General features: G+C 41.8%; 1 protein-coding gene across 2 annotated transcripts; it reads right to left on the reverse strand.

The window, feature by feature from the left end:
* Window positions 1-2,941: 2,941 nt before the first annotated feature.
* On the reverse strand, window positions 2,942-16,814 carry LOC130848190 (glycine N-acyltransferase-like). Of its 2 annotated transcripts, XM_057726307.1 has the most exons (7): window positions 16,654-16,814; window positions 15,792-15,853; window positions 12,077-12,172; window positions 6,941-7,048; window positions 5,357-5,483; window positions 3,772-3,943; window positions 2,942-3,344 (listed from the first exon to the last, which is right to left on the reverse strand). In XM_057726307.1, the coding sequence occupies exons 3-7, from the start codon at window positions 12,152-12,154 to the stop codon at window positions 2,942-2,944; spliced, it is 888 nt and encodes a 295-aa protein (XP_057582290.1). In that variant the 5' UTR covers window positions 12,155-12,172; window positions 15,792-15,853; window positions 16,654-16,814. The 2 variants fall into 2 exon arrangements, with proteins under 2 accessions (XP_057582290.1, XP_057582291.1); XM_057726308.1 differs by lacking the exon at window positions 15,792-15,853.
* Window positions 16,815-24,478: the final 7,664 nt, after the last annotated feature.

Raw genomic sequence — 24,478 nt, forward strand, 5'->3', positions numbered from 1 at the left:
AGAGTAGCCCCTGCTCGCAGCAACTAGAGAAAGCCCGTGTACAGCAACAAAGACCCAACGCAGCCATTAAATACATAAAATAAGTAAATTTATATTTTAAAAAAACAGAAAATATTGCTAAAAGTAATTAAACTACGTGGGCCGAGCAACTGGGTACAGGATGTCCTGCTCGTGCAGCGGAGGAGCGAGGGGTGCGGACTTAGGAAAGCCGGGTCAGTGCAAGTTAGAATGCTGCTTGAGCACGCACCGATTGTTCTTCCGCTGTTCTTGCAAAAGACCACTGCCCCCAATCATGCGAGGCCCTTTGTACAAAGAGAAATTCGGTTACTTCAAAGAAAATATTGATTGTGGGACACAGCTGGGAGTGTGGCAATCTTATGCTATATGACTTCCTGAATGCTGAGAGTGCATAAAAGCAACGTGGCATGAATCAGCAGGGCTCTTGATCCAGAGGTCTTGAGTCCCCGGTCCCATCTTTCTCTTAAGTCTGTCTTTGTGTTTCTTTACGCTTTGTGGCACCCATCATTCGCCCCGACGTGCCGAGCTCATCTCGGCAAGGGATCCCAGAGCGGGTTTCAGATTGTTGGGGGTGGAGGGGAGGTTGGTTCCTGACACAGTTGGATATGGGGTCCAGGATGTCCTGAAGGTTGTGTTGGCCTGCTAGTGGACTGAGCCAGGGTCCAGCTGTCCCCAGGGTAGGATCTGGCCTGCACTGCAGGATTGTCATTTTCTTGCTTCTTGTGTCTGCCCCCAGGTGGATAAGGATGGTCTACAGGCTTGGTCTGGCTTCCTGGTGGGAGGAGTTGGTCCACTGGTGGGTGGAGCTGGGTCTTGGCCCTCTGGTGGGCTAGGCTATGTCTAGGGGCAAGCCCAGAGGTGGCTGTGGGCTCTTTAAACTTTAGGCATCCTGTCTGCAGATGGGTGGGGCTGTGTCCCTGCCTGGTTAGTTGTTTGGCCTGGGGTGTCACAACACTGGAGCCTACAGGCTATTGGGGGCCAAGTCTTGGAGCTAATGAGCCAAGATCCACTGCCAACAACGTTCCCCCACGTGCTGCCACCCATGTGCGTTTTCCTTTACCTGAGCCTGAGGTCCTTCTTGTTTCAGGGTCACAAAGCCCCTTTCTCCCTGCTGACTGCAGGGGATTCTTGGAGGGGAGTATCCGCTTGTACTCAAACAGACACGGAAGTAGTAGTATGGGATCTGAATTGTCATCTATAGTTCTAGGAAGTCAGATATGTTCTATTGTTTCCCTAAGCCAGTGGTTCTCAAAGCATGGTCCCTGGAGCAGCAGCAGCAGCATCACCTGGAAACTTGCTAGAAATGTACATGGTGGGACTCTACCCAAGATCTACTGAATCAGAAAGTCCAGGGTGAGGCCCATAGCCCTGTCTTAACAAGCCTGGTAAGTGACGGTGATGCAGGCTCAACTTTGAGAACCTTCCATCTAAATGTCAACTAGACTTGACTTTGCCTCCAGGGGACATTTACTGATATCTGGAGACATTTTTAGTTGCCATAATTGGGATGGCAGGTGCTACTGGCATCTAGTAGGTAGAGGCCAGGGATTCTGCTAAACATTTTACAAGGCACAGGACAGAACTGCAGCAAAAAATTGTCCAGTGTAAAATGTCGATTGTACCAAAGTTGAGACACCTGCTCTAAACTGAGCCTTCACTCTCTCGATGGGCCAAGAAATTAAACCTCAGTCATGTGTGTGTTCTCTGTGTGTGTTTATGTGTGTGTGTGTTTGCGTGTACGTGTGTGTGCATGTGTGTTGGGGGACGTTGGTGGTGGACTTCATCCCCAATTCCTAATTTCAGGCTTAGGTGGACCAGAGGCAACAGATTCTTCATCCAGGTGATCACGTCATTCAGCGGCTCAGTTTGCTGCCCAGTGCTGGTGTTTAGTGCAATTTCTCTCAAAGGGCTGGGGCAGGAAACTCTCCCACCTAACCTGTCCAACCAGGAAGAAGGTCTCTCCACACCAGCAACAAGACTCTCCCATGAGACAGTGGTCTGAGCTGCACAGAATGCTGGCATCCTAACGTAAGGTGCCAAGTTCAAGTGGAACAGCAGGCATCCATGCTGTGCCATCCTCCCCCTCAACTCCCATCTCTTCTCAATGAATCCCCACCTTTCTGGGTCTGCGTGTTCCCACTTTCCTCTCCCCATAAGCTCACTCCATGCTGTCCCCATCACAAACCACTTAGCTTCAACTTATACAATCAACACAAAATCTCTTTGTTGTTGGAGGTCTTTGGGTGGCATTAGGATGCTGAGCTTTTAGAAACAATATTGAATCATTTTCCCCAGAGTAGAAGTGGGGTGAGGAGAGGTTAACGTAAGTTAATTTTTTCTTAATAACTCTCTCTGCTATATCATGCATATTGTGTTTAACCTAATGTCTCATATATCCTTGTATATAACATATTTAATGCACCTATAAAGTGCAATCAGAGGAGAGGATAATCCCTACAGACCTAATGAATAGAGTCCACTTGCTCTTCACTAAGGGAAAAGCCATAGAAAGAGAGGAATAAGTCATAATGCCCAGGAAATATTATCTCTCCCTGGAAAAATAGGCAAGGCTCTACCAACCCATGCTCTAAGAGTCCCAGGGGAAGCCATTTGGGGCCACATGTAGCCGCTGAAGAAGCCTGGCAGAGATACCGGAAGCGTGGGCAACAGAACTGTGTGAAACCACTGCAGGAGGACCAGATGCTGCTTATGCTGAGATATCCAAGGCAAGCCCGTCAGCGATTTGAATGCAGGCACAGTAGCAGTCCTGTTGACCAGTCATGCTACCTCCCCAGGACCCATGCGGTGTCCACTCCTTTAACAACGATTACAGTTACAATTTATTCTTTCCCTCCACCTACCCATCGGCTCCTCCAGCCGCATCCTCAGGCCCATCCCACACTGTCTTCGGGTCAGGGCTGCTTCACAGTGGTACACAGTTCCATTGGTTCCAGTCACAGGGCACAGGGATGTGATTCAGACTGTGACTCATTTTCTGCATAATTTTGTTTTTCTTGTCTACATGAGAATATACGGGAAAGCCATGTTTGATCAGAGCCTGGGATTGGCAATGGATAACGTAGGTGACGAGACCATGGGCCCGATACTCAGGTATGGTGCCTCCCATCCGCATCTCTCCCGTCTGGTCCATCAGGGACCAGGACACAGGGGTCCCCTCGGGCCCCAGCAGGCAGAAGGTGGGGAAGCTCCGGATGCAGCGCTCGATGAATCTCTGGCTCCTCTCATTGCCACCGAAATGCCAGAATTTATTCACCAAGGCCGCGTGGGGAGGATCCAGGGATGAGAGTTTAAACAGCTCTTGGTCACTATGGATGTTCCAAGAGAAAAGGAAAGCCCATGAGATTAGAGGTTCATATTTGTTCTTACCTCTGTTATTTTGAGAGACAGAGTAGGCAGAAGAAATAGCAAACGCAAAGTCCTGGAGTATGGGTGAACTTGTAATGACAGAGGAACAGAAAGAAGGCGATGTTGTTGTACTGAGTGAGCTGGAAGGTCAAGACAGGTCAGAGATGTTGACATAGGCCTGATATAGTCCAGATGAGAAGGGAATTGGTGGGGTATTTTAAGCAGGGGAGAAATCATGGTTTGAATTACATTTTTTGGAGAGATTATTCTGGCTGCTTTGAAGAGGATAGATTGTGGGGAGGGAGAGTAAGACTAGGGAGAGAAGTTGGGAGGCTATTTCCATAGTGAGAGTTGTAAGTATTGCAGAGTAGCTTTTATCAGACTCACATGGCCTTGGGTTCGCCATCGGTAAGGGATAAGTTCTTTACATCCAGCAGGGAAGGAGCCAGTTCCTTTATTGTCTCAATCGCCATATAGAGAATATTTTGCGATTGGTTGACTTTGAAGGATTTAGTGGCTGCAAGATTTTGTATTACTTCAGTCAGGCTGGACTGTGAACCTAGGTGGGGTTATGAGGAGAAACACAATGAGTTAAGTCCACCTAGGGAGACGCTTTCCAGTGGAGCAGGAAGTGTCTGAGGATTTCTAGTCAGAGAACTTTGGTGATAGGCTTGGTGCTGCTGCTGTATGACTGGGATTATGTAGTCAGCATTTGTGCAGTTTTCCCTGTTTTCCAAAAGTGAAAACATGCCTAGAAATTTATTCAGCCATGGTCATGCCATTGGAGGCAATAGCAAGACTGCAACTAAGTTTTCTGGGCTACAGAACCATGTAAGTTTGATGCTCAAAGAAGATGAGTTATAATCATTATAGTTGCCAACATCTGTGGGGTACTTACTATGTTCCCAATGTGGTAGATTGTTGCAGTAATGGCCCACAATTTGCCCACATGTCATTGTATCCATTCCCTGGAATGGTGCCCTTCTGCACAGCATCTGACCTTGGCCATATGACTGACTTTCATCAGTGGGAAAGGGTAAATTAGATGCAGGGAGAGGCTTAAAAATGCTTACATTGAGGCACACCATTTCTTTAAGCTCCTGGCTACCTTAAGACCAACACCACGTGAATACTCCTAGGCTAGCCTGCTGAGGACATGTGCTCACGATATACTCATGGCCAATGGCCAGCACTGACAGCCAGAACCATCATTCAGACCTGTAAGGGAGGCCATGCTAGGGCAACCAGCCCATAGTCCACCCATCAACAGACTGCAGATACATAGGTAAACCCAGAGGAGACCCGCAGAACTACTGCCTTGCAAAGCCTAGCCTAATTATTGATTCACAGAATTATGAGGTTTGCTATGTAGTGAAAGTTCCCTGAAACACGCAGGTATTGTACTAAGCAATTCCTAGTCAAGGTTTCATTTCATCTTTTCAACACTGCTGTGCTTTAGGTACCATTACTATCTGCATTTCTATATATGAAAATCATGATCTCAGATAGGACCAGTCCCTTGATAGGATCACATAGCAAAGTAACAGGCAAATGCCATCCTAGGTCGTCTGACTCTGGAAGGCATGCTCGTAACCACGGCAGTTGTTCTTTATGACCAGGGAGGTGTTCTGTGGCACAAGCTGTCATCCCAGTTCTAGGAATGAAAGTCCCTGGGGAAAGCTCTGCTCTGATACCTAATCACCCTAAGGGATTCTGGATATGCCTGCAAAATATGCCCTAAATCCTTGGCTATCAGGGGATTTTGTTATGGTCTTCTATAGGAAGCTCATTCTGTACAAGCTCTGAGAGTATATTCTCCCCCTTCACAGGTATAGTTGCAGGTGAGTAAAAAAAGAACGAAAAAAAGACAGCAACCGAGCATTCGGAGCTTGGAGAACGGAGATGCCCATCATAGGAGAAATTGTTCAGGATGAAGATGTGAGTCAGCACATGTTCCATTCCTTTTGCTTACTCTGGATCTGCAAATGCTGCTTCCAATTGATGACTTCTGGTATGCCAAGGAATTCCTGACAGTTCTTGAGGTCTTTGGAGTAGATGTGGTAAGTATTGGTGTAATGATCAAGGTCATCCGTCATGTCCTGTTATGATTGAGAAAAGGCAGATAAAACAAGTTTCTTATTTTTCACGAGTATAATGCTTTTATCTAAATTCTACTATATTGTGGTATCTTTAAGTACTAAAATATTGGTGTTTGTATTTGAGCATTACAAGTTTTTCTGAATCATTTAAATCATGAGTTCAAGATGAGAGATTCAGGTACTCAAATTATGATGAAAAACTGCAGAAGGATACTATCCTCTACCCATACATTGTGTTAAAAATCTCAACTCAAACAAAGACACAACTATTTAGAAAGCATTCTTCTATATTTTCATCTTCCTCCACGGGAAGAAGAGCACAGCAATTGACAAGAAAAACTTTTGTTGCAAGAATACATTTTTCTATATTTCAAATACTTGCAGAATATACAAACTATGACAATGACAATATTCATTTGGTTGTTGATAATTCTGGATTAAAATTTCCATCTACACTTAAGACAAAGGTGACGAAAACGAATGAGAAATGTTTTCTTAAAATAATACAATATTGAACAAATTGTAATTACAGAAAAACAAAAGAAACCACTTATGTAGAAAGATCCTCTCAAATTATTAAATAAGAGATGAGATTATTTGGAAGAAGAAGGGGCAGGGAAATATTACCACAACTGGAGGAGAATTTGAAACCTTTTTTAAAATAGTTGCAATATATTTCACAAAAATATACTCACAAGTCAGCAATGATACCACTAACACACTTTGTTTCTTAAGATCAAAGTTAAGATAAAAGATCAAATCATTTTATTTCAGTTTGGTTATTATTATTAATATAAGTTTATTCATTTTATATATTGTTTAATTTAGTGGTTTTTAAATAACATAATTGGCCGGAAATATATATTTGTATATCTATAAACTTATAATTTTACTGGTCATTTTAAAGGGAGCTTAGGGTGTTTTGTCTTTGAAATGTATTAACTACTATTTAGTTTCATTAATTTTTAAATGTTTCCCCAATATACATATGGAAATTCTAATATCATAAATTTGCTTTTTTATAATTACCCTAAGTGTCCTGTTTCATATCTTCCTATCTTTGTCCTTGCTACTTTCTCTGGTTAAAATGGTTAAAATGTCCTCTCTTCTGTGTCAATCTAACAAAGATATATTTGTCTACAAAATCCAATTCAGATGAAACATCCACTAAAAACTATCTCTAACCTGAGTCTGTCACCGCCATCTCCAGCCTCCGTACTTTAATCAGCTTTCAGTTGTGCTTTCTTTGTATGTTGTACATTTTCTGTTCTTGTACACTTTACAGGGTTATAATTTATGTTCTTATCTATATTCTCCTCCAGGCTGTGAGGTTCTTGAGGACAGGAACTTATTTGCTATCACTGCAATTCATTTCTGTATCCGCAGGCTCTACACATTGCCAAGCACATAGCAAATACAAACTTACATGCATATTCATTCCACATCCAGTACCTTACCTGCTCCTGGGGGCGGATGACCACTGTATTAAAATCAGGCCACTTGTCCACCAGGGCCTTTAGCTTGAAAGGGTTTCCCTGGTTCATGTGGAAGATGGTCCCATAAACCTGCAGCATCCCAAGAAAGTGAGAGGGTCAGCTTATTAGGAAGAGATGGCAAAGTGCCTTGTTTGATCAGGACAAAGTTTATTTCAATGAAATCATGAAATTTTACAGTGGTACAGGGGAAATGGGGCATCAAACATCAAAAGTCTCCACATGCTACTTTTTATTTTTACCTCAAATGAGAGCTTTTGCTTCCCATCTAATATAAATCATACATGCATGTAGTAAAATATTTGGACAAATAAAGGTCATGATCTAGAGAACATCACTCTTTTTTGTAGGATTTTATATTATCTTTTCCCAGACTTTCTTCTATTCATATGCACAGAGATACACAACTTTACAAACATAAAATGATTGGATACATGAAGTTTCTCCCTCAATGAATACATTGTGGGTGTATTTCTATGTTCATAAATTCAAACATTTTCAATTATGTTCCAATGACTGCATAGGATTCTGTTATAAGGATGGATCACAGTTCATTTGTTCATTTGCCTATTGATGGCCATTTCAGCTGCTCCCAAGTTTTCATTATTTTAAGAAATAATTCTTCACAGGGCATGCTTGTGCAGAAATATTTGCATGGGCATCTGATATTTTCTTAGATTATCCAGGAGGTAATTGCTGGTTCGAAGGTCATGGAAAAGTTTAAAACTCTTTAACATGTATGTCCACATTACACTCTGCAAAGTAAATTTCCTCCCACCAATAAGCAAAGGCTGCAGCAAAATGCTCAACAGAATGGACTGTAGGGTCCCACAGCCTTGGTCCAGTCTTGGATACCGAGCCGCACCATGGTGCACAGGCTGCTCAGAGAAAGGAAAGTGGCAGGAGAGGATGAATGAGACAGTCTATGGACATTACGTGTCCGAATGGTTGGGGGTTGGGGAATGCAGCGGTGGATGCCACCATGGGCCGAAAGACTATTGTGAACACAAACACTTACAGATACCAGCATGGAGATATGCCAATGACCAAAGGTCAAAAAAAAAAAAAAAAAAGTATGCAGTTGAATGGTTTCTACCACGGATAGGTGATGACCAAAGACGGTACCAGCATCCTTCCCTCCTGCCACCCTCCACCCCACAGGAACTACTGAAGTTAGACCCCGGAGAAAGAGAAGGGGGAAAAATCTAAGTTGACAGAGCTTATCTGAATTTATTGTTTACAGCCATGAATAGAGGCTTGATATAGAAATTCAGGATAGGTTGCCAAAATATAGACATTTCTTCTTACACATTTGCATTAGCGGTCTGTAAAATTGCTTTACACTGTGTTATCCATCACAAGATCTGAAAAATGTGTAACTGTTATTCTTTCTTATTCCCCTGGCTGAATTAATTAAAACTCTTTTTTCTGTTGGTCTCAGATCATAGTGAGCCACGCAGCTATTCTAAATTGACTCAGCTGGAACTGACACATGCAATAAAATATACTTAACACTCAACACTTAGAAGAACGGATGGACCTTTTATTTACTGAGACTCAAGCAAGTATTGAATTCTATGTCATGTCTCCATTTAAAATTCCTGTCAACCAGTATTCTCCATTTCAACTAGGGTAAATGTATATCTTTAATATACAACCAATGCTATTTCTTCATGAAACTTAAGGAGCCAGCAGGGCCACCTTATCTTCCCACAGAGATGCTCCAAGTAAGGACCCTTGGGAACTACCAATAGCTTTCTCAAATAGCTTAAAAAAAAAAGAGTTTTCTCAAAATGTTTGGGGTTCACGTAACCCAAGGAGTAAAGAGAAGTTTAAATCACAAAATTCTGTACTATGGAGCATGGAAGAAAAAATTTTAGGCTGAAGAATTTTCAAAAATATCTACTCACCATAAAAATATCTTAGGCAAGTATTCATAACATGTATGACTGATGTAACCGCCAAGAAAAATTGACTGTGTCTCTGAGAGGTTGCCTGTTTTTGGCAGTAACAAAGAATAGGGCACGTTGTTTCATTACTCTATTTCTTATAAATGAAACCATAAAATCTACAAATAAAATAATGCTAACATTTTTCTCCTTTATACTGAAAGAAGGGAGTAAAGAATCTATTAGGGAGTGAGGGACGTGAATGCATTTATCTTGTCTAAAATGTATGCATCTTGCAGAAATCTCTTGCATTCTTATACACTAACAACAAAAGAGCAGAATGAGAAATTAAGGAAACTCTCCCATTTACCATTGCAACAAAAAGAATAAAATACCTAGGAATAAACCTGCCTAAGGGGGCAAAAGATCTGTATGCAGAAAATTATAAGACACTGATGAAAGAAATCAAAGACGACACAAACAGATGGAGGGACATACCATGTTCTTGGATTGGAAGAATCAACATTGTGAAAATTACTATCCTACCCAAAGCAATTTCCAGATTCAAGGCAATCCCTATCAAATTACCAATGCCATTTTTCGCAGAACTAGAACAAGAAATTTTACGATTTGTATGGAAACGCAAAAGACACCGAATAGTCAAAGCAATCTTGAGAAGGAAAGATGGAGTTGGTGGAATCAGGCTTCCTGACTTCAAACTATACTACAAGGCCACAGTGATCAAGATGGTATTGGTATTGGCACAAAAATAGAAAGGAAAATCAATGGAACAGAGTAGAGAACTCAGATGTAAGCCCACGCACATATGGGCACCTTCTTTTTGACAAAGGAGGCATGAATATACAATGGAAAAAAGACAGCCTCTTCAATAAATGGTGCCGGGAAAATTGGACAGAAACCTGTAAAAGAATGAAATTAGAACACTTCCTAACACCATACACAAAAATAAACTCAAAATGCATTAAAGATCTACATGTAAGGGCAGACACAATAAAACTCCTAGAGGAAAACATAGGCAGAACACTCTATGACATACATCAAGGCAAGATCCTTTTTGACCCACCTCCTAGAATCATGGAAATAAAATCAAGAATAAACAAATGGGACCTAATGAAACCTAAAAGCTTTTGCACAGCGGAAGAAATCATACCCAAGACAAGAAGGCAACCCTCAGAATGGGGGAAAATGCTTGCCAATAAAGCAACAGACAAAGGATTCATCTCCAAACTCTACAAGAAGCTCATGCAGCTTAATACCAAAAAAGCAAATAACCCAATCCACAAATGGGCGGAAGACCTAAATAGACATTTCTCCAAAGAAGACATACAGATGGCCAACAAACACATGAAAAGATGCTCAACATCACTAATCATCAGAGAAATGCAAGTCCAAGCCACAATGAGGTATCACCTCGCACTGGTCAGAATGGCCATCATCAAAACATCTAGAAACAACAAATGTTGGAGAGGGTGTGGAGAAAAGGGAACTCTCCTGCACTGTTGATGGGAATGTAAGTTGGTACAGCCACTATGGAAAACAGTTCAGAGGTTCCTTTAAAAACTACAAATAGAACTACCATATGACCCAGTAATCCCAATCCTGGGCATATACCCAGAGAAAACCATAATCCAAAATGAAACATGTACCTTAATGTTTATAGCAGCACTGTTTACAACAGCCAGAACATGGAAGCCACCTAAATGCCCATCAACAAATGAATGGATAAAGAAGTTGTGGCATATATATACAATGGAATATTACTCAGCTATAAAAAGGAATGAGATGGAGCTCTATGTAATGAGGTGGATAGACCTAGATTCTGTCATACAGAGTGCAGTAAGTCAGAAAGAGAAAGACAAATATTGTATGCTAACTCATATATACGGAATCTAAAAAAATAAAATAAAATAAAGTAAAATAATGGTACTGATGAACCCAGTGACAAGACAAGAATAAGGATGCAGATGCAGAGAATGGAATTGAGAACATGAGGTTAGGGGGCGGGGGGTGAGGGGGAAGCTGGGACAAAGTGAGAGAGTAACATAGACATATATACACTACCAAATGTAAAATAGATAGCCAGTGGGAAGTTGCTGTATAACAAAGGGAGATCAACTCAATGATGGGTGATGCCTCAGAGGGCTGGGACGGGGAGGGTGGGGGAGATTCGTGGGAGGGAGGGAATTTGGGGATATGTGTATGAATACAGCTGATTGACTTTGGTGTACCTCAAAAACTGGTACATGATTGTAAAGCAATTTTATTCCAATAAAGAGCTTAAAACAAAACAAAACAAATAAATAAAATGTATGCATCTCATTGGAGTGTCTTATAAAAGAGTAGAAATCTGGTTTCTATTTTTACAAAAAAAAAAGTTTCTGGGAAAACAATTGTTCTCCAAACACACACACACACACACACACACACACACACACACACACACACACACACACACACACACAGTGTCCTACTTAAATTACACTGGAATGGACCCTATCCCTTTGGTTGCTAAAGAAAAACACAGGTGAGGACCTCAACCAATCATTAGAGTTGCTCTAGAACAGTTCTGGATGTGGCCATCCATGTGTGTACACTATTTAGTCCTCAGATTTCTGATCAATTGTACTAGGTTAACAGAGATCCTCAGAGTCAGTCATAAAATAGCCTGATATGCAATAAGTTCACAGCAATTGGAAAATCTAAGTCCAAAGAAATGGACTTATTATTCATTTCACATACTCATGATGGTTAACCTCGCACATGGCAAATGTTTCTTTAGGGAGAACAAATTAAAAATTGACATGCAGTCTTAGCTTACTTTGTTGAGAACTCTGCGCAAGCTTCCAGTGCTATTGTGGAAGGCTTCTTGGAAAGGAGCAAGGGAATACTTTATGAATCAGCTTGGAACAAAAAGCAGAGTTAAGTCTCAGGCATTCCTATGTTCATACTATAACACCGCAGCTCACTCTTTGTGGGGTATTGGGCAAACCACTTCACTGAGCCTCCATCTTCACATCAGTGACACGGACATAACATCAAATATCTTGTAGAGAGGTTATGCAAATTAAATAAGAGAAGACACGCACTAGTGCCTGGCACAGAATAGGTGTTCTGGAACTACTAGTGTCCCTTCCCCTCATTCACATGAACTTTCTATTCCTTACTCCCTTCAGAACTTTCCCATTGTCACCTTTAAGGATATAGGAAGGCTCTTCCTCAAGGATTTCTCCAGCATCTGCAGCATCTGGGCACCTAGCAACTGGAACATCGTGCAAGACACCTTAGCCTAGAGAGATGACCAGGAAACAGCCAGAATGAGAAGAGCTGGAGGAGATTCAGAAACACAACTAGCACGTTCTATGCTAATTGCCAGAGCCCTCTCCAGTGTCTCTCTCTCATTTTCGTTTTACATGTACACAACATAGAGTCAAATCATCTTTATTTATAAACTGGTATATACATTTTCATATAGAAAAGCCATGCAAATACATAGTCCAGTTTTCAGTATATAAAAATGAAATCTCTATTTTGATACATTTGTATTAGAATTTGCTTATTCATTGACATTGTATTTATTTATGTATTTTAAAATTTTTATTGGAGTGTAGTTGATTTACAATATTGTGTTAGCTTCTACTGTACAGCAAAGTGAAGCAGTTATACATGTACGTATATCTACTCTTTTTTAGATCCTTTTCCCACATAGATCATTAAAGAGTGTTGAGTAGAGTTCCCTGTGCTATACAGTAGGTCCTTATTAGTTATCTATTTTTTAAAATAAATTTATTTATTGGCTGCGTTGGGTCTTTGTTGCTGCACACGGGCTTTCTCTAGTTGTGGGGGGAGGCTACCTTTCATTGTGGTGTTTGGGCTCTTCATTGTGGTGGCTTCTCTTGTTGTGGAGCACAGACTCTAGGCTGAGGGCTTCAGTAGTTGTGGCACATGGGCTCAATAGTTGTGGCTCACGGGCTCTAGAGCGCAGGCTCAATAGTTGTGGTGCACGGGCTTAGTTGCTCCGCGGCATGCAGGATCTTCCTGGACCAGGGATCAAACCCACGTCCCCTGCATTGGCAGGTGGATTCTTAACCACTGCACCATCTAGTAAGTCCCGGTATCTAATTTATATGTTGTAGTGTGTATATGACAACCCCAATCTCCCAATTTATCCCTCTCCCCTTTTCCCCCTTTTAGTGAAGATGGGGGGAAATCCTCACCTATTTCAAGGAAGGATGAGACTGGCAGAAAGTGTAGAGCCTGCCTTCTGAAGTTTTCAGTTCCCTTTCTTAAAACTTTGATGACTTCCAATCATAAACTTCACTTTAGGGTAACAAGCACAATTTAAATTACGTATAATGTTTTTTTGAAACATAGTTGCTATCACTGAGTCTTCTGACTCTACTAGTAATAAGCTGTGTAACCCTGGGAAAGTTACTTTGCCTCTCTGTGCCTTGGTTTCCTCAAAGTAGATGGGATCATAGTACTATCTGAGTCAGAGTTCTTATGAGGAGCAAATGAGCTATTAAAAGAGTAAATAGGGCTTCCTAGGTGATACAGTGGTTGAGAATCCGCCTGCCAATGCAGGGGACACGGGTTCAATCCCTGCTCCAGGAAGATCCCACATGCCGCAGAGCAACTAAGCCCGTGTGCCACAACTACTGAGCCTGCACTTTAGAGCCCGTGAGCCACAACTATTGAGCCCATGTGCTGCAACTACTGAAGCCCACGTGCCTAGAGCCCATGCTCCACAAGAGAAGCCATGGCAATGAGGAGCCTGTGCACCACAACGAAGAGTAGCTCCCACTCACCACAACTAAAAAGAAAGCCCGAGCACAGCAAAAAAGACCCAACACAGCCAATAAAATAAATAAAATAAAGAGTAAATAAGTGTAGAAGGGTATCTGTCACACAATGAGCACTGAACATATGTTATTTTATTACTACTAGCACTCCTCTTCCTCTTCCCCCTCTTCCTTCCAGTCCTTTTCTCCACCTCCTCTGCTTCCCCCTCCTCCTTCTCCCCACTTCACTTAAAGTGTTGGATACTGCATGATATTTTGATGCAAACGTTTAAATATAAGGCACACTGACATGGTTTCAAAGAAGGGTCCCCGACCTTTTTGGCACCAGGGACCAGTGTCACGGAAGACAATTTTCCACCACCAGGGCGAGGGCAGGGATGGTTGGGGCAGGGATGTGAGCAATGGGGGGCAATGCGGAGCTGCAGGGGAAGCTGTCCTTGCTGGCCTGCTGCTCGCCTCCTGCTGTGCGGCCTGGTTCCTCACAGGCCACAGACCAGTAGTGGTCCGTGGCCCGGGGGTTGGGGACCCCTCGTTTAAAACACAAATGAGTAAACTTATAGTTTGTTTGTTTAAGTGCCACTTCCTGTTTCAAGCTGGTATTCTCGCCTAATGCATCTCTAAGCCTCACTCTTGAATCTGTGATACATACTGTATAACTATTAGGTAGCATAAAAATCCTATTTTTACATATTTGACCCATGAGATCAAATTGGGATTACCAAAACATCCCATAAAATTCTATCGCCATGAAAAAGGAAGAAAAGAAACCCTGTGTCACAGTGTTCTGGTTTGGAACTATGATCTGGGAGGAGCACAAAATTACTTTTTAGTAAAGGCACCAAAGAGGTGTTCTGAGAGGATGTTATATTAAAACCCGCCATGCATGAGATGCCCTGCTCCAGGAGAGAACTGGGTAAATTTTTGATTTGAGAACAGCAAGTTATGTCTTGAAGAAACGTCCACACCAAGGTAGAGGCACCCCTATCTTGTATTTGAGGATCTTCAGACTGTAAAACGCATAGCATTCCTGAAGGCCAATCTTATCTTTTATCTAGAGGCAACTGACAAGGAAGTTACGTGAGTATAAGATGCAACATAGAGATGCATGTCAAATCTGTGGGGTGAGGTCAGAATGGCCATCATTTAAAAGTGTACAAATAATAAATGTTGGAGAGGGTGTGGAGATAAGGGAACCCTCCTACACTGTTGGTGGGAATGTAAATTGGTGCAGCCACTATGGAAAATAGTATGGTGGTTCCTTTGAGAACTAAAAATAGAGTTGCCATGTGATCCAGCAATCCCACTCCTAAGCATATACCCAGACAAAATTATAATTCAAAACGATACATGTACCCCTATGTTCATAGCAGCACTGTTTACAATAGCCAAGACATGGGAACAACCTCAGTGTCCATCAACAGATGAATGGATAAAGAAGATGTGGTACATATATACAAAGGAATGTTACTATGTCATTGAAAAGAATGAAATAATGCCATGTGGGGCAACATGGATGGACCTAGAAATTAGCATACTAAGCAAAGTAAGTCCTAAAAAGACAAATACCATATGATATCACCCACATGTGCAAGGCAAAATATGACACAAATGGTCATGTCTACGAAACAGAAACAGACTCACAGACATAGAGAGCAGTGTGTGGTTGCCAAGGGGGAAGGGGAGTGGGGGAGGGATAGAATGTAAGTTTGGCATCAGCAAATTCCTATATATAAGATGGACAAACAACAAGGTCCTCCTGCATAGCACAGGGAACTATGTTCAATATCCTGTGATAAACCATAATGGAAAGAATATGAAAAGGAATATATATATCCATAAATATTGATATATATATATATGTCTGTATAACTGAATCACTTTGCTGTGCAGAAGAAATTAATGTAACATTGTAAATCAACTATGCTTCAATAAGATTTTTAAAAAATCTGAGGGGTGTAATATTACTGGATTTCCTGAAAAGCATAGCATTTGGAACCACCCTCCAAGGATGCACACCCAAACCAACAACCAAGCATGATGCCTCATAAATGAGGTAGACCGAAAACAACTGAGACTGAGATTCTCCAGGACACTGGACACACTCACTGTGAGCTGGCAGAGCTGGGCAACAGGCAACGTCCTTGAGAGTAAACTTCAGGACCTGGGACCTAGTTATTCCCAGAAGAAGAAATTAATCCAAGGGAAACAGTTCAAAAGAAGAAAATAGCTCTCAGCGGAATTTGATAAAGCTACACAAAAATAAGCAAGGACTGAACAAAATCCCAGTGTCCAACAATAGGGCAAGGAAATACCAGCTATGATGCAACTCCATGATAGTCACATCATTCCTATACATACATGGGGACATGGGGAAGGGTTGAAATAATATGAGAAAATGTAGGACATAGAACAGTTCACGTACCACATACATAAGCATAAACTTAAAAGCACACAGGTAAGACGACAGATTATGGAGGTAGCAATATACTACAATCTTTAAAGTAAGTTTGCTTATTATGTGATTTCAATAAACAATAGATCTGGTCTGTATTCTTGTCCTTATGCATCTACTCATTTCCTCTCTGACTTTATTAAGTACACCGTTCTTATCACTCATGGAGGCAAAAACTGCCTACATTAAGATACAACCAGAAGGATTAAATTGGGTGATGTTTAGAGTGTCTTTACCCACTCACTTCCAGAAGATGCCCAGATTTTTCCTCATTCCTTCATTAGTTCAGATGCAAAAACTGGAAGAATTTTTCATAGTACCTAACAAGTTGCCTTTTATAGAATCGGTGCCAGATACACGTTTCTTAAGCTGAAGCTATTCCTTTTCCTTAGCAGAGCAAATATTCCTATTCTGAGCAGAACACAACGTGAACATTTTGAATTGTCTCATGTAAGCGGAGAGGATGTCACAAAGCAATGATTACCTATTTTATTTTATTTTGGCATGAGTTCTCACCTGGAAAGCTGTCTTCACATCAAGTTTTGTAGGAACAAATGAAGAGAAACAACCTTATATCATGAAATTTTGCCCTGGTGCGGTCAGGTAAGCAGGGTCTTGCAGAATGCCTTCAGGTAGGTTCTGTTCAGAAACTGCCAAACTGAGGCTTGTCATGTGAACCTTGCACTAGGCAAAAAGTTGGGTGTTAGCACTCATGTAATCCAGCCCTTGCTCTCTGGACTTGAGTGGTGGGAGTTGGTTGTGCAAGGCTGGGAGGCTGCCAGTGTCCCATCTGAGTGCTCTTTCTGAAACACCAGGCTGCTCTTTGCCCCACAGGCCCTGCCATTTCTCTGAAATCCTATTTCTGTGCAACCAACAGGCCAGATACAGGAAGGGTCACAGGGTACAGGCAATAGCTTCCTCCTCCCCTTCCCATTCTCGAGTACCTGCAGTAAGAGGAAGATGATTAGGAAAGATATGGTTCAGGCCTGATTTGCAGAATCTGATCTTCCTTCCTACACGTATGCAGAATAGAAGATCATTTGCAGAGAGGGACTAAAGCTCTTAGGATCCTCGCTTTTTTTAGGATCATCTGTGTCCTCTCCCCTACCCATTCTGAGGCTCCAGTTCAACATCCCCACAATGATTCCACTCGGGCACTTCTTAGGTTCACTTTTATAGAGAAGGAATCTAAGGCTGGATTGGATAGAATTTAAACCCAGACCCTTTCACTCCAAAGTGCCCAGTATCCCTCAGAAACGAAAGGAGGGTTCACAGGAGAGATAACCCACTGTGGGAAACGACCAGGGAGGGAAGGCTGACACTATATGGGTCCTTGTCCTCATCACTCTTATCCTTGTTCACCAGGTGAGAGGACAGTTTCTTTATGGAGCGAAGGAGTCACTCTAATCAGGGGAGCAGGGACAGGGTTGGCTACTTTCTAGAGAGAAAGTGGAAAAACCTCGTGTGCTCCTTCAGTCCATGGACCAGCACAGCACAAGTTACCACATCTTTACCTCTGTCCTCCCAGAATATTAATTCTCCATCTTGACTCCTGTTGAAGTTGTTATAATTATTCATTACTCTTTCTCTAAGGCTAAAGGCCATTGAAACTGTTCTATCTCAGAATGGCCATCATTAGAAAGTCTACAAAGAATAAATGCTAGAGAGGGTGTGGAGAAAAAGGAACCCTCCTACACTGTTGGTGGGAACATAAATGGTACAGCCACCATGGAAAAGAGTACAGAAGTTCCTTAAAGAACTAAAAATAGAGTTACCATATGATCCAGCAATCCCACTCCTGGGCATATATCTGGAAAAGACAGAATCTCTAATTCAAAAAGATACATGCATCCCAGTATTCATAGCAGCACTATTTACAATAGCCAAGACATGAAAACAACCTAAATGTCCATTGACAGATGAATGGATGAAGAAGATGTGGTATGTGTATACATATATATAATATGTGTATATAATATTACTCAGCCATAAAAAGGATGAAATAATGCCATGTGCAGCAACATGGATGGACCTAGAAATGACCACACGAAGTGAAGTAAGCCAGATAAAGACAAATAGCATATGATATCACTTACATGTGGAATCTAATAAAAAATGATACAAAGTTATTTCTGAAACAAAACAAAAACAGACCCACAGACAGAGAAAACAAACTTGTAGTTAAGAAAAGGGAATGTGGGGAGGGAGCCGGAATCAGCCTAGTGGACCCCTGGCCCCAGTAGGGTCCATATCTCACAAAGACTGTGTACAGCACACGAGTAGGTCCTTCGGTGTCCCACCTGAACCCAGGCCCCTGGCCCTCTGTCTCCTTCAGCCCTTATACTCACTCAGTCAGAGGATTCAAGAGTCTCTATTACCCTTGGATGTTAAACTACTCTCTACCTCTCCCTGGATCATTTCCCCAGCTGGAAAAAGAGTGCTGTCATGCCAGATAACCAAGGATTTTCCCTGCTCTTCTGCTACCAACCCTCTCCAGTGGATCCCCAAGAAGGGTCCTACTGCCTGGTGTCACTGCCACCAATCAAATGAGAACTAGTGCCGTTTGGAAGCAAAGGAGAGCTTTATTGTTCCATCAGAGAATGGAGAGGTGCAAGGTCTGGCTCCAGAGCAGGAGCTCTCCCTGCCAGACTGTGGGCGGGGCTGCTTCACAGGGTTCGCAGTCAGCAGGGCATGTGCGGAGTTCTCAAGGTCTCGCGCAGGCACATGGCTCATGGCCCCAGAGGCCCCAGAGCGCAGTGTCAGCCTCAGGTCGCAGTGTCTGTGCACACGGCCTGCTGCCGCCTTGAATCTCTGGGCGTCGCTCCTGCACACGGCCCTCAAAGATGCGGTGTCGGGGAAGCCATTTCACACCAGGACCTTTGGTCTGAAGCCCCGGGTTTGAGGCTTCTGCAAGTGACACGCTGTGAGCAAGTGAAACTAGATGAAGCACGAAGGAAAAGAGAAAGATCAGACTTTATTACCTAGATTCTATTTTTATTTCCCAGGAATTGTTTTTATTTAAGTTTTTATTTTGTTTTGGGATATAGTTGATTAACAGTATTGTGTTAGTTTCAGGTGTACAGCAAAGTGATTCAGTTATACATGTACATGTATCTATTCTTTTTCTTTCCTTTTTAATGGTTATAGATCTGCTTTTTAATTTTTTTAATTTAATTTCGTTTTAAAAAAGTTTTATTTTATTATGGAGTGTAGTTGATTAATAGTGTTGTGTTAGTTTCAGGTGTACAGCAAAATGACTCAGTTATGCGTATACATGCATTTGTTCTTTTCAAATTCTTTTCCCATTTAGGTTATTACAGAGTATTGAGCAGACCTCCCTGTGCTATACAGTAGGTCCTGGTCGGTTATCTATTCTAAATATAGTAGAAGAGTTGGGGGGAGGGATAGATGGGGAGTTTGGGATGGACACGTACACAGTCCCCGGGAATTGCTCATGGGCTTTGCCACTGACACTTCTTGATTCTGTGGTTATTCATTACCTTTGCTGTGTTACCCAAGATAACAGACTAAATCTTCTCACACGCTTTGGGATCAGATAAGAGGGAAAAGGTTCAGGACCACAGGCGTCAGCCTTTTTTTTTTTTTTTAATAAATTTATTTATCTATTTATTTGGCTGTGTTGGGTGTTTGGTGCTGTGAGCGGGCTTTCTCTAGTTGCAGCGAACAGGGGCTACTCCTCGTTGCGGTGCATGGGTTTCTCATTGTAGTGGCCTCTCCCGTTGTGGAGCACAGGCTCTAGATCCGCAGGCTTCAGTAGTTGCGGCACACAGGCTTAGTTGCTCTGCGGCAGGTGGGGTCTTCCTAGACCAGGGTTCGAACCTGTGTCCCCTGCATTGGCTGGCAGATTCTTAACCACTGCACCATCAGGGAAGACCCCAGGCATCAGTCTTTATGGAAATGTTTCTCTGGATGCTGGGGTAGGGCTGCCAGTGACGACATCAGCAGCACAGCAGAGGGGCCCGGACGAGGACGATGGGGCTGAACTAACAGGGCTGGGATCCTTGCTGCCCCTCTTACTGTTGTGACCTTGCACAGATTAGTTCATCCTTCCATGTCCCTGTTTCTGGATCTACGAAGAGGACTAAACAATAGGACTCTCACCTAGGACGGACACATCATTAATTGGAGTTCAGGCTAGTGGGTGTCCCTGTGCCTACAGATCCCCGATGAGTTCCAGAAAATGTATGACCTTGTATAGGTTATCCAGCCTTTTCTCATCATTAGTTGGGAACAGAGCTTTTCCCAGCTTTCTAAATCCTAGGTAGAAGCAGAAATAAGATCATATCTTTTCTTAATTTAGATGTGCATAGTTATATTGCTTAGACAATAATTGCTTAGGCAGTCTCCTGGTATATGGTAAGCATAGAAAAGTGTTTCATTAAATAAATGAAGAATTATCTAATACAATGCAGTATGCGTGTGCAAATGTGCATAAAAATATTTAGTGGAAATAGTTCTTTCCTTAGAGTTCTAGGTCCAGTCATACTCACGAGGCCAGTGGAGTTCATGAAGGTCTGATAATGTAGCTAACTCTGGTTCTAATATTCAAAATTCTGAATATAATAAGGATAGATCCCCAGTGACTAGTGAGACTACATTGAATTATCTAGCATATGTTTAATTGCAGTCCCAGAAGGAGAAAAGAGAGACAGGAACAGAACATTTTTTAATGGCCCCCAAATTGCAAATTTGATTTCAAATATCAACCTACAGCTCCAAGGATCTCAATAAACCCTAAGCATGATAAACACAGAGTAAAACAAGCCTGGAAATATAATAATTAAATTTCTGAAAAGCAAAGATAAAAGGAAAGTCATGAAAGCAGTCAAAGTCAATAAAATGGCATAAGGGGAAACCTACACCCTCCAAACCCTAGGCACACCAACTCAAAAATCATACACAGCTCACGTCCCCTCCTGAGAAATGCAGAGACCAGTAGAGAGGCTCCTGCACCACTGGGCATGGGACCAGCAGCATTGAAGCCAATAGGAAAATATGTGGCACCTTGCCGTAATCCCCCAACCCATGCATCACAGCACTTCATGCTGGGAGGAAGACCTCAACTACCAGCTTGTCCCAGGAGAGAGGAGAGGACTGGACTGTACATCCAGTGGTCTGACTTTTCAGGAGCAGCCTGGGGGATTATTTTGCAATCTTGCTCGTGTCTGAGTGGTGAGAGGAAAGAGCTCCATGTTGGTAACCACTGAGAACAAAGGTGATGGTTTTGTTGCCACAGAATTCGTCCAGGGAGTGGGTGCGTGATCTCTGAAGGAAAAGAATTTCTCCTCAGGATCAATAACAAGCTGCCACTCAGGTTTAAGCCACAGAATAAGAGTTTATTAAGAGGAGAGAACAACAGCTTCTGGCACAGACACCAGAAGGGAGAGGAGAGACCCGCAAAGGGGTCTCACATGAGTAGGTTTTTACCTTCAGAGCAGGGTTAATTATAGCATCAACCTTTGCCTAAAGTTTACCATTTCCTTAGGAATTTACAATCATTGATAATTATCAGAGCAAAGACTTTCGTGACTCAGTGATCCATTGCAATTAATCGTTGTCCCCGTTCCCTTACTGTAGCCACAAGACAGAGTCCCTAGGGTTTAGAAAGATTGGTCACAGTCACCCATGGTTTTCCAGTTCTACCTCCCATCCCCCTGCCGAGTCATCCCCAAGAACTCTCAGTTTGAGCTAGTGCACACTCACTGGTAATAGTCCCTCCTCCCAGCTTAATGCAGAGGGAGCAAGGCAAAACCCCCAAATTCTAGCTTTTCCCAAACGCAGAAACTAAACAGTGTTTGCAAGGATGTAGAGAAATTTGACCACTTTTGTACTGCTGGTGGGAATGCAGACACTATGAAAAACAGTAGGAGAGTTCCTCCAAAAATTAGAACGACCTCGTGATCTGGCAATTCCACCTCTGGGTATATAGACAAAGGAGTTGAACTCAGGATCTTGAATAGCTATCTGCAGTCCCATGTTCATTGCAACATTATTTACAGCAGCCAAGATGTGGAAGCAACATAAATGTCTGTGGACAGACCAACAGATAGAGAAAATGTGGTATATACATACAGTGGAAGGTTATTCATTACAAAAGAAGGAAATGCTGCAATATATGACAACATGGATGAAACTTGAGGACTTCATGCTAAGTGAAATAAGCTAGTCACAGAAGGACAAATAGTGCATGCTTCCACTTATATGAGGTATCTCAAGTAATGATACTCATAGAAGCAAAGCATGGAGTGGTGGTTACCAGGAGTTGATGAGAAGGAAAGATGGTGAGCTGCTTATCAATAAGTAAAGTATCCGTTATGCAAGATGAAAACGTCCTGGAGGTCTGCTGTACAGTGCTGTGCTCATGGACAACAGTACTGTGCTATACACTTAAATATTTGTTAAGATCTCATATTTTTCAACCACAATAAAATAAATGCATAAAATTAAAACGTGGGGAGACAAAGCAGTCAGAGACATAAAAGACACATTTCATTCAGGGAACAATAAGAATTGCAGTTGACTTCTCATCCCTACAGAGTTAGAATGTACTGGAACAGCATCGTAAAAATTGCTTTAGGAATAACGTCCATAAAATTCTACATCCCAATGAAAATATCCTTCAAAATTTAGGTAAAGCCATTTTCAGACAAATATATGCAACTAATATATTTTATTACTAGAATTGGTGCTGTTTTATGTTTTCAGTATTTAGAAAATTCTAGTGATGCAATGATGATCACAGATGTCATATAGAAGGGCTGTCTTCAACATTTCAAGAAGAGTTAACACCTATCCTTCTCAAACTCTTCCAAAATATTGCAGAAGGCGGAGCACTCCCAAACTCATTCTATGAGGCTACCATCACCCTGATACCAAAACCAGGCAAAGATGTCACAAAAAAAGAAAACTACAGACCAATATCACTGATGAATATAGATGCAAAAATCCTCAACAAAATACTAGCTAACAGACTGCAACAGCACATTAAAAAAATCATACACCACGATCAAGTGGGGTTTATCCCTGGGATGCAAGGATTCTTCAATATACGCAAATCAATCAACGTGATACATCATATCAACAAATTGAAGGATAAAAACCATATGATCATTTCAATAGATGCAGAAAAAGCTTTTGACAAAGTTCAACATCCATTTATGATAAAAGCTCTCCAGAAAATGGGCATAGAAGGAAATTACCTCAACATCATAAAAGCCATATATGACAAACCAAAAGCCAACATTGTTCTCAATGGAGAAAAACTGGAAGAATTCCCTCTAAGAACAGGAACAAGACAAGGGTGTCCACTCTCACCACTGTTATTCAACATAGTTTTGGAAGTGTTAGCCACAGCAATCAGAGAAGAAAAAGAAATTAAAGGAATCCAAATTGGAAAAGAAGAAGTAAAATTATCACTCTTTGCAGATGACATGATACTATATATAGAAAACCCTAAAGACTCTACCAGAAAACTGCTAGCACTCATTGATGAGTTTAGTAAAGTAGCAGGATACAAAATGAATGCACAGAAATCTCTTGCATTCCTATACACTAACAACGGAAGAGCAGAAAGAGAAATTAAGGAAACTCTCCCATTCACCATTGCAACCAAAAGAATAAAATACCTAGGAATAAACCTGCCTAAGGAGGCAAAAGATCTGTATGCAGAAAACTTTAAGACATTGATGAAAGAAATCAAAGATGACATAAACAGATGGAGGGATGTACCATGTTCCTGGATTGGAAGAATCAACATCGTGAAAATGACTGTACTACCCAAAGCAATTTACAGATTCAATGCAATCCCGATCAGATTACCAATGGCATTTTTCACAGAACTAGAGCAAGAAATCTTACGATTTGTATGGAAACGCAAAAGACCCCGAATAGCCAAAGCAATCTTGAGAAGGAAAAATGGAGTTGGTGGAATCAGGCTTCCTGACTTCAAACTATACTACAAGGCCATAGTGATCAAGACAGTATGGCACTGGCACAAAAATAGAAAGGAAGATCAATGGAACAGAAGAGAGAACTCAGAAGTAAGCCCAAACACATATGGGTACCTTATCTTTGACAAAGGAGGCACGAGTATACAATGGAAAAAAGACAGCCTCTTCAATAAGTGGTGCTGGGAAAACTGGACAGCAACATGTAAAAGAATGAAATTAGAACACTTCCTAACACTATACACAAAAATAAACTCCAAATGGATTGAAGACCTACATATAAGGCCAGACACTATCAAACTCCTAGAGGAAAACATAGGCAGAACACTCTATGACATCCATCAAAGCAACATCCTTTTTGACCCACCTCCTAG

The sequence above is a fragment of the Hippopotamus amphibius genome, chromosome 3 (genome assembly GCF_030028045.1).
Source record: "Hippopotamus amphibius kiboko isolate mHipAmp2 chromosome 3, mHipAmp2.hap2, whole genome shotgun sequence".
NCBI classification, from domain to species: Eukaryota; Metazoa; Chordata; class Mammalia; order Artiodactyla; family Hippopotamidae; genus Hippopotamus; species Hippopotamus amphibius.

Coding starts and splice junctions, on each gene's coding strand:
- LOC130848190 (XM_057726308.1), bottom strand. CDS start 12,154: ATGTTCCAGTTGCTAGGTGCCCAGATGCTGCAGATGCTGGAGAAATCC. Junction 7,049..12,076: donor GCCTTCCTATATCCTTAAAG/GTGACAATGGGA, acceptor GGGATGCTGCAG/GTTTATGGGACCATCTTCCA. Junction 3,345..3,771: donor GATGGCGAACCCAAGGCCAT/GTGAGTCTGATA, acceptor GAACATCCATAG/TGACCAAGAGCTGTTTAAAC.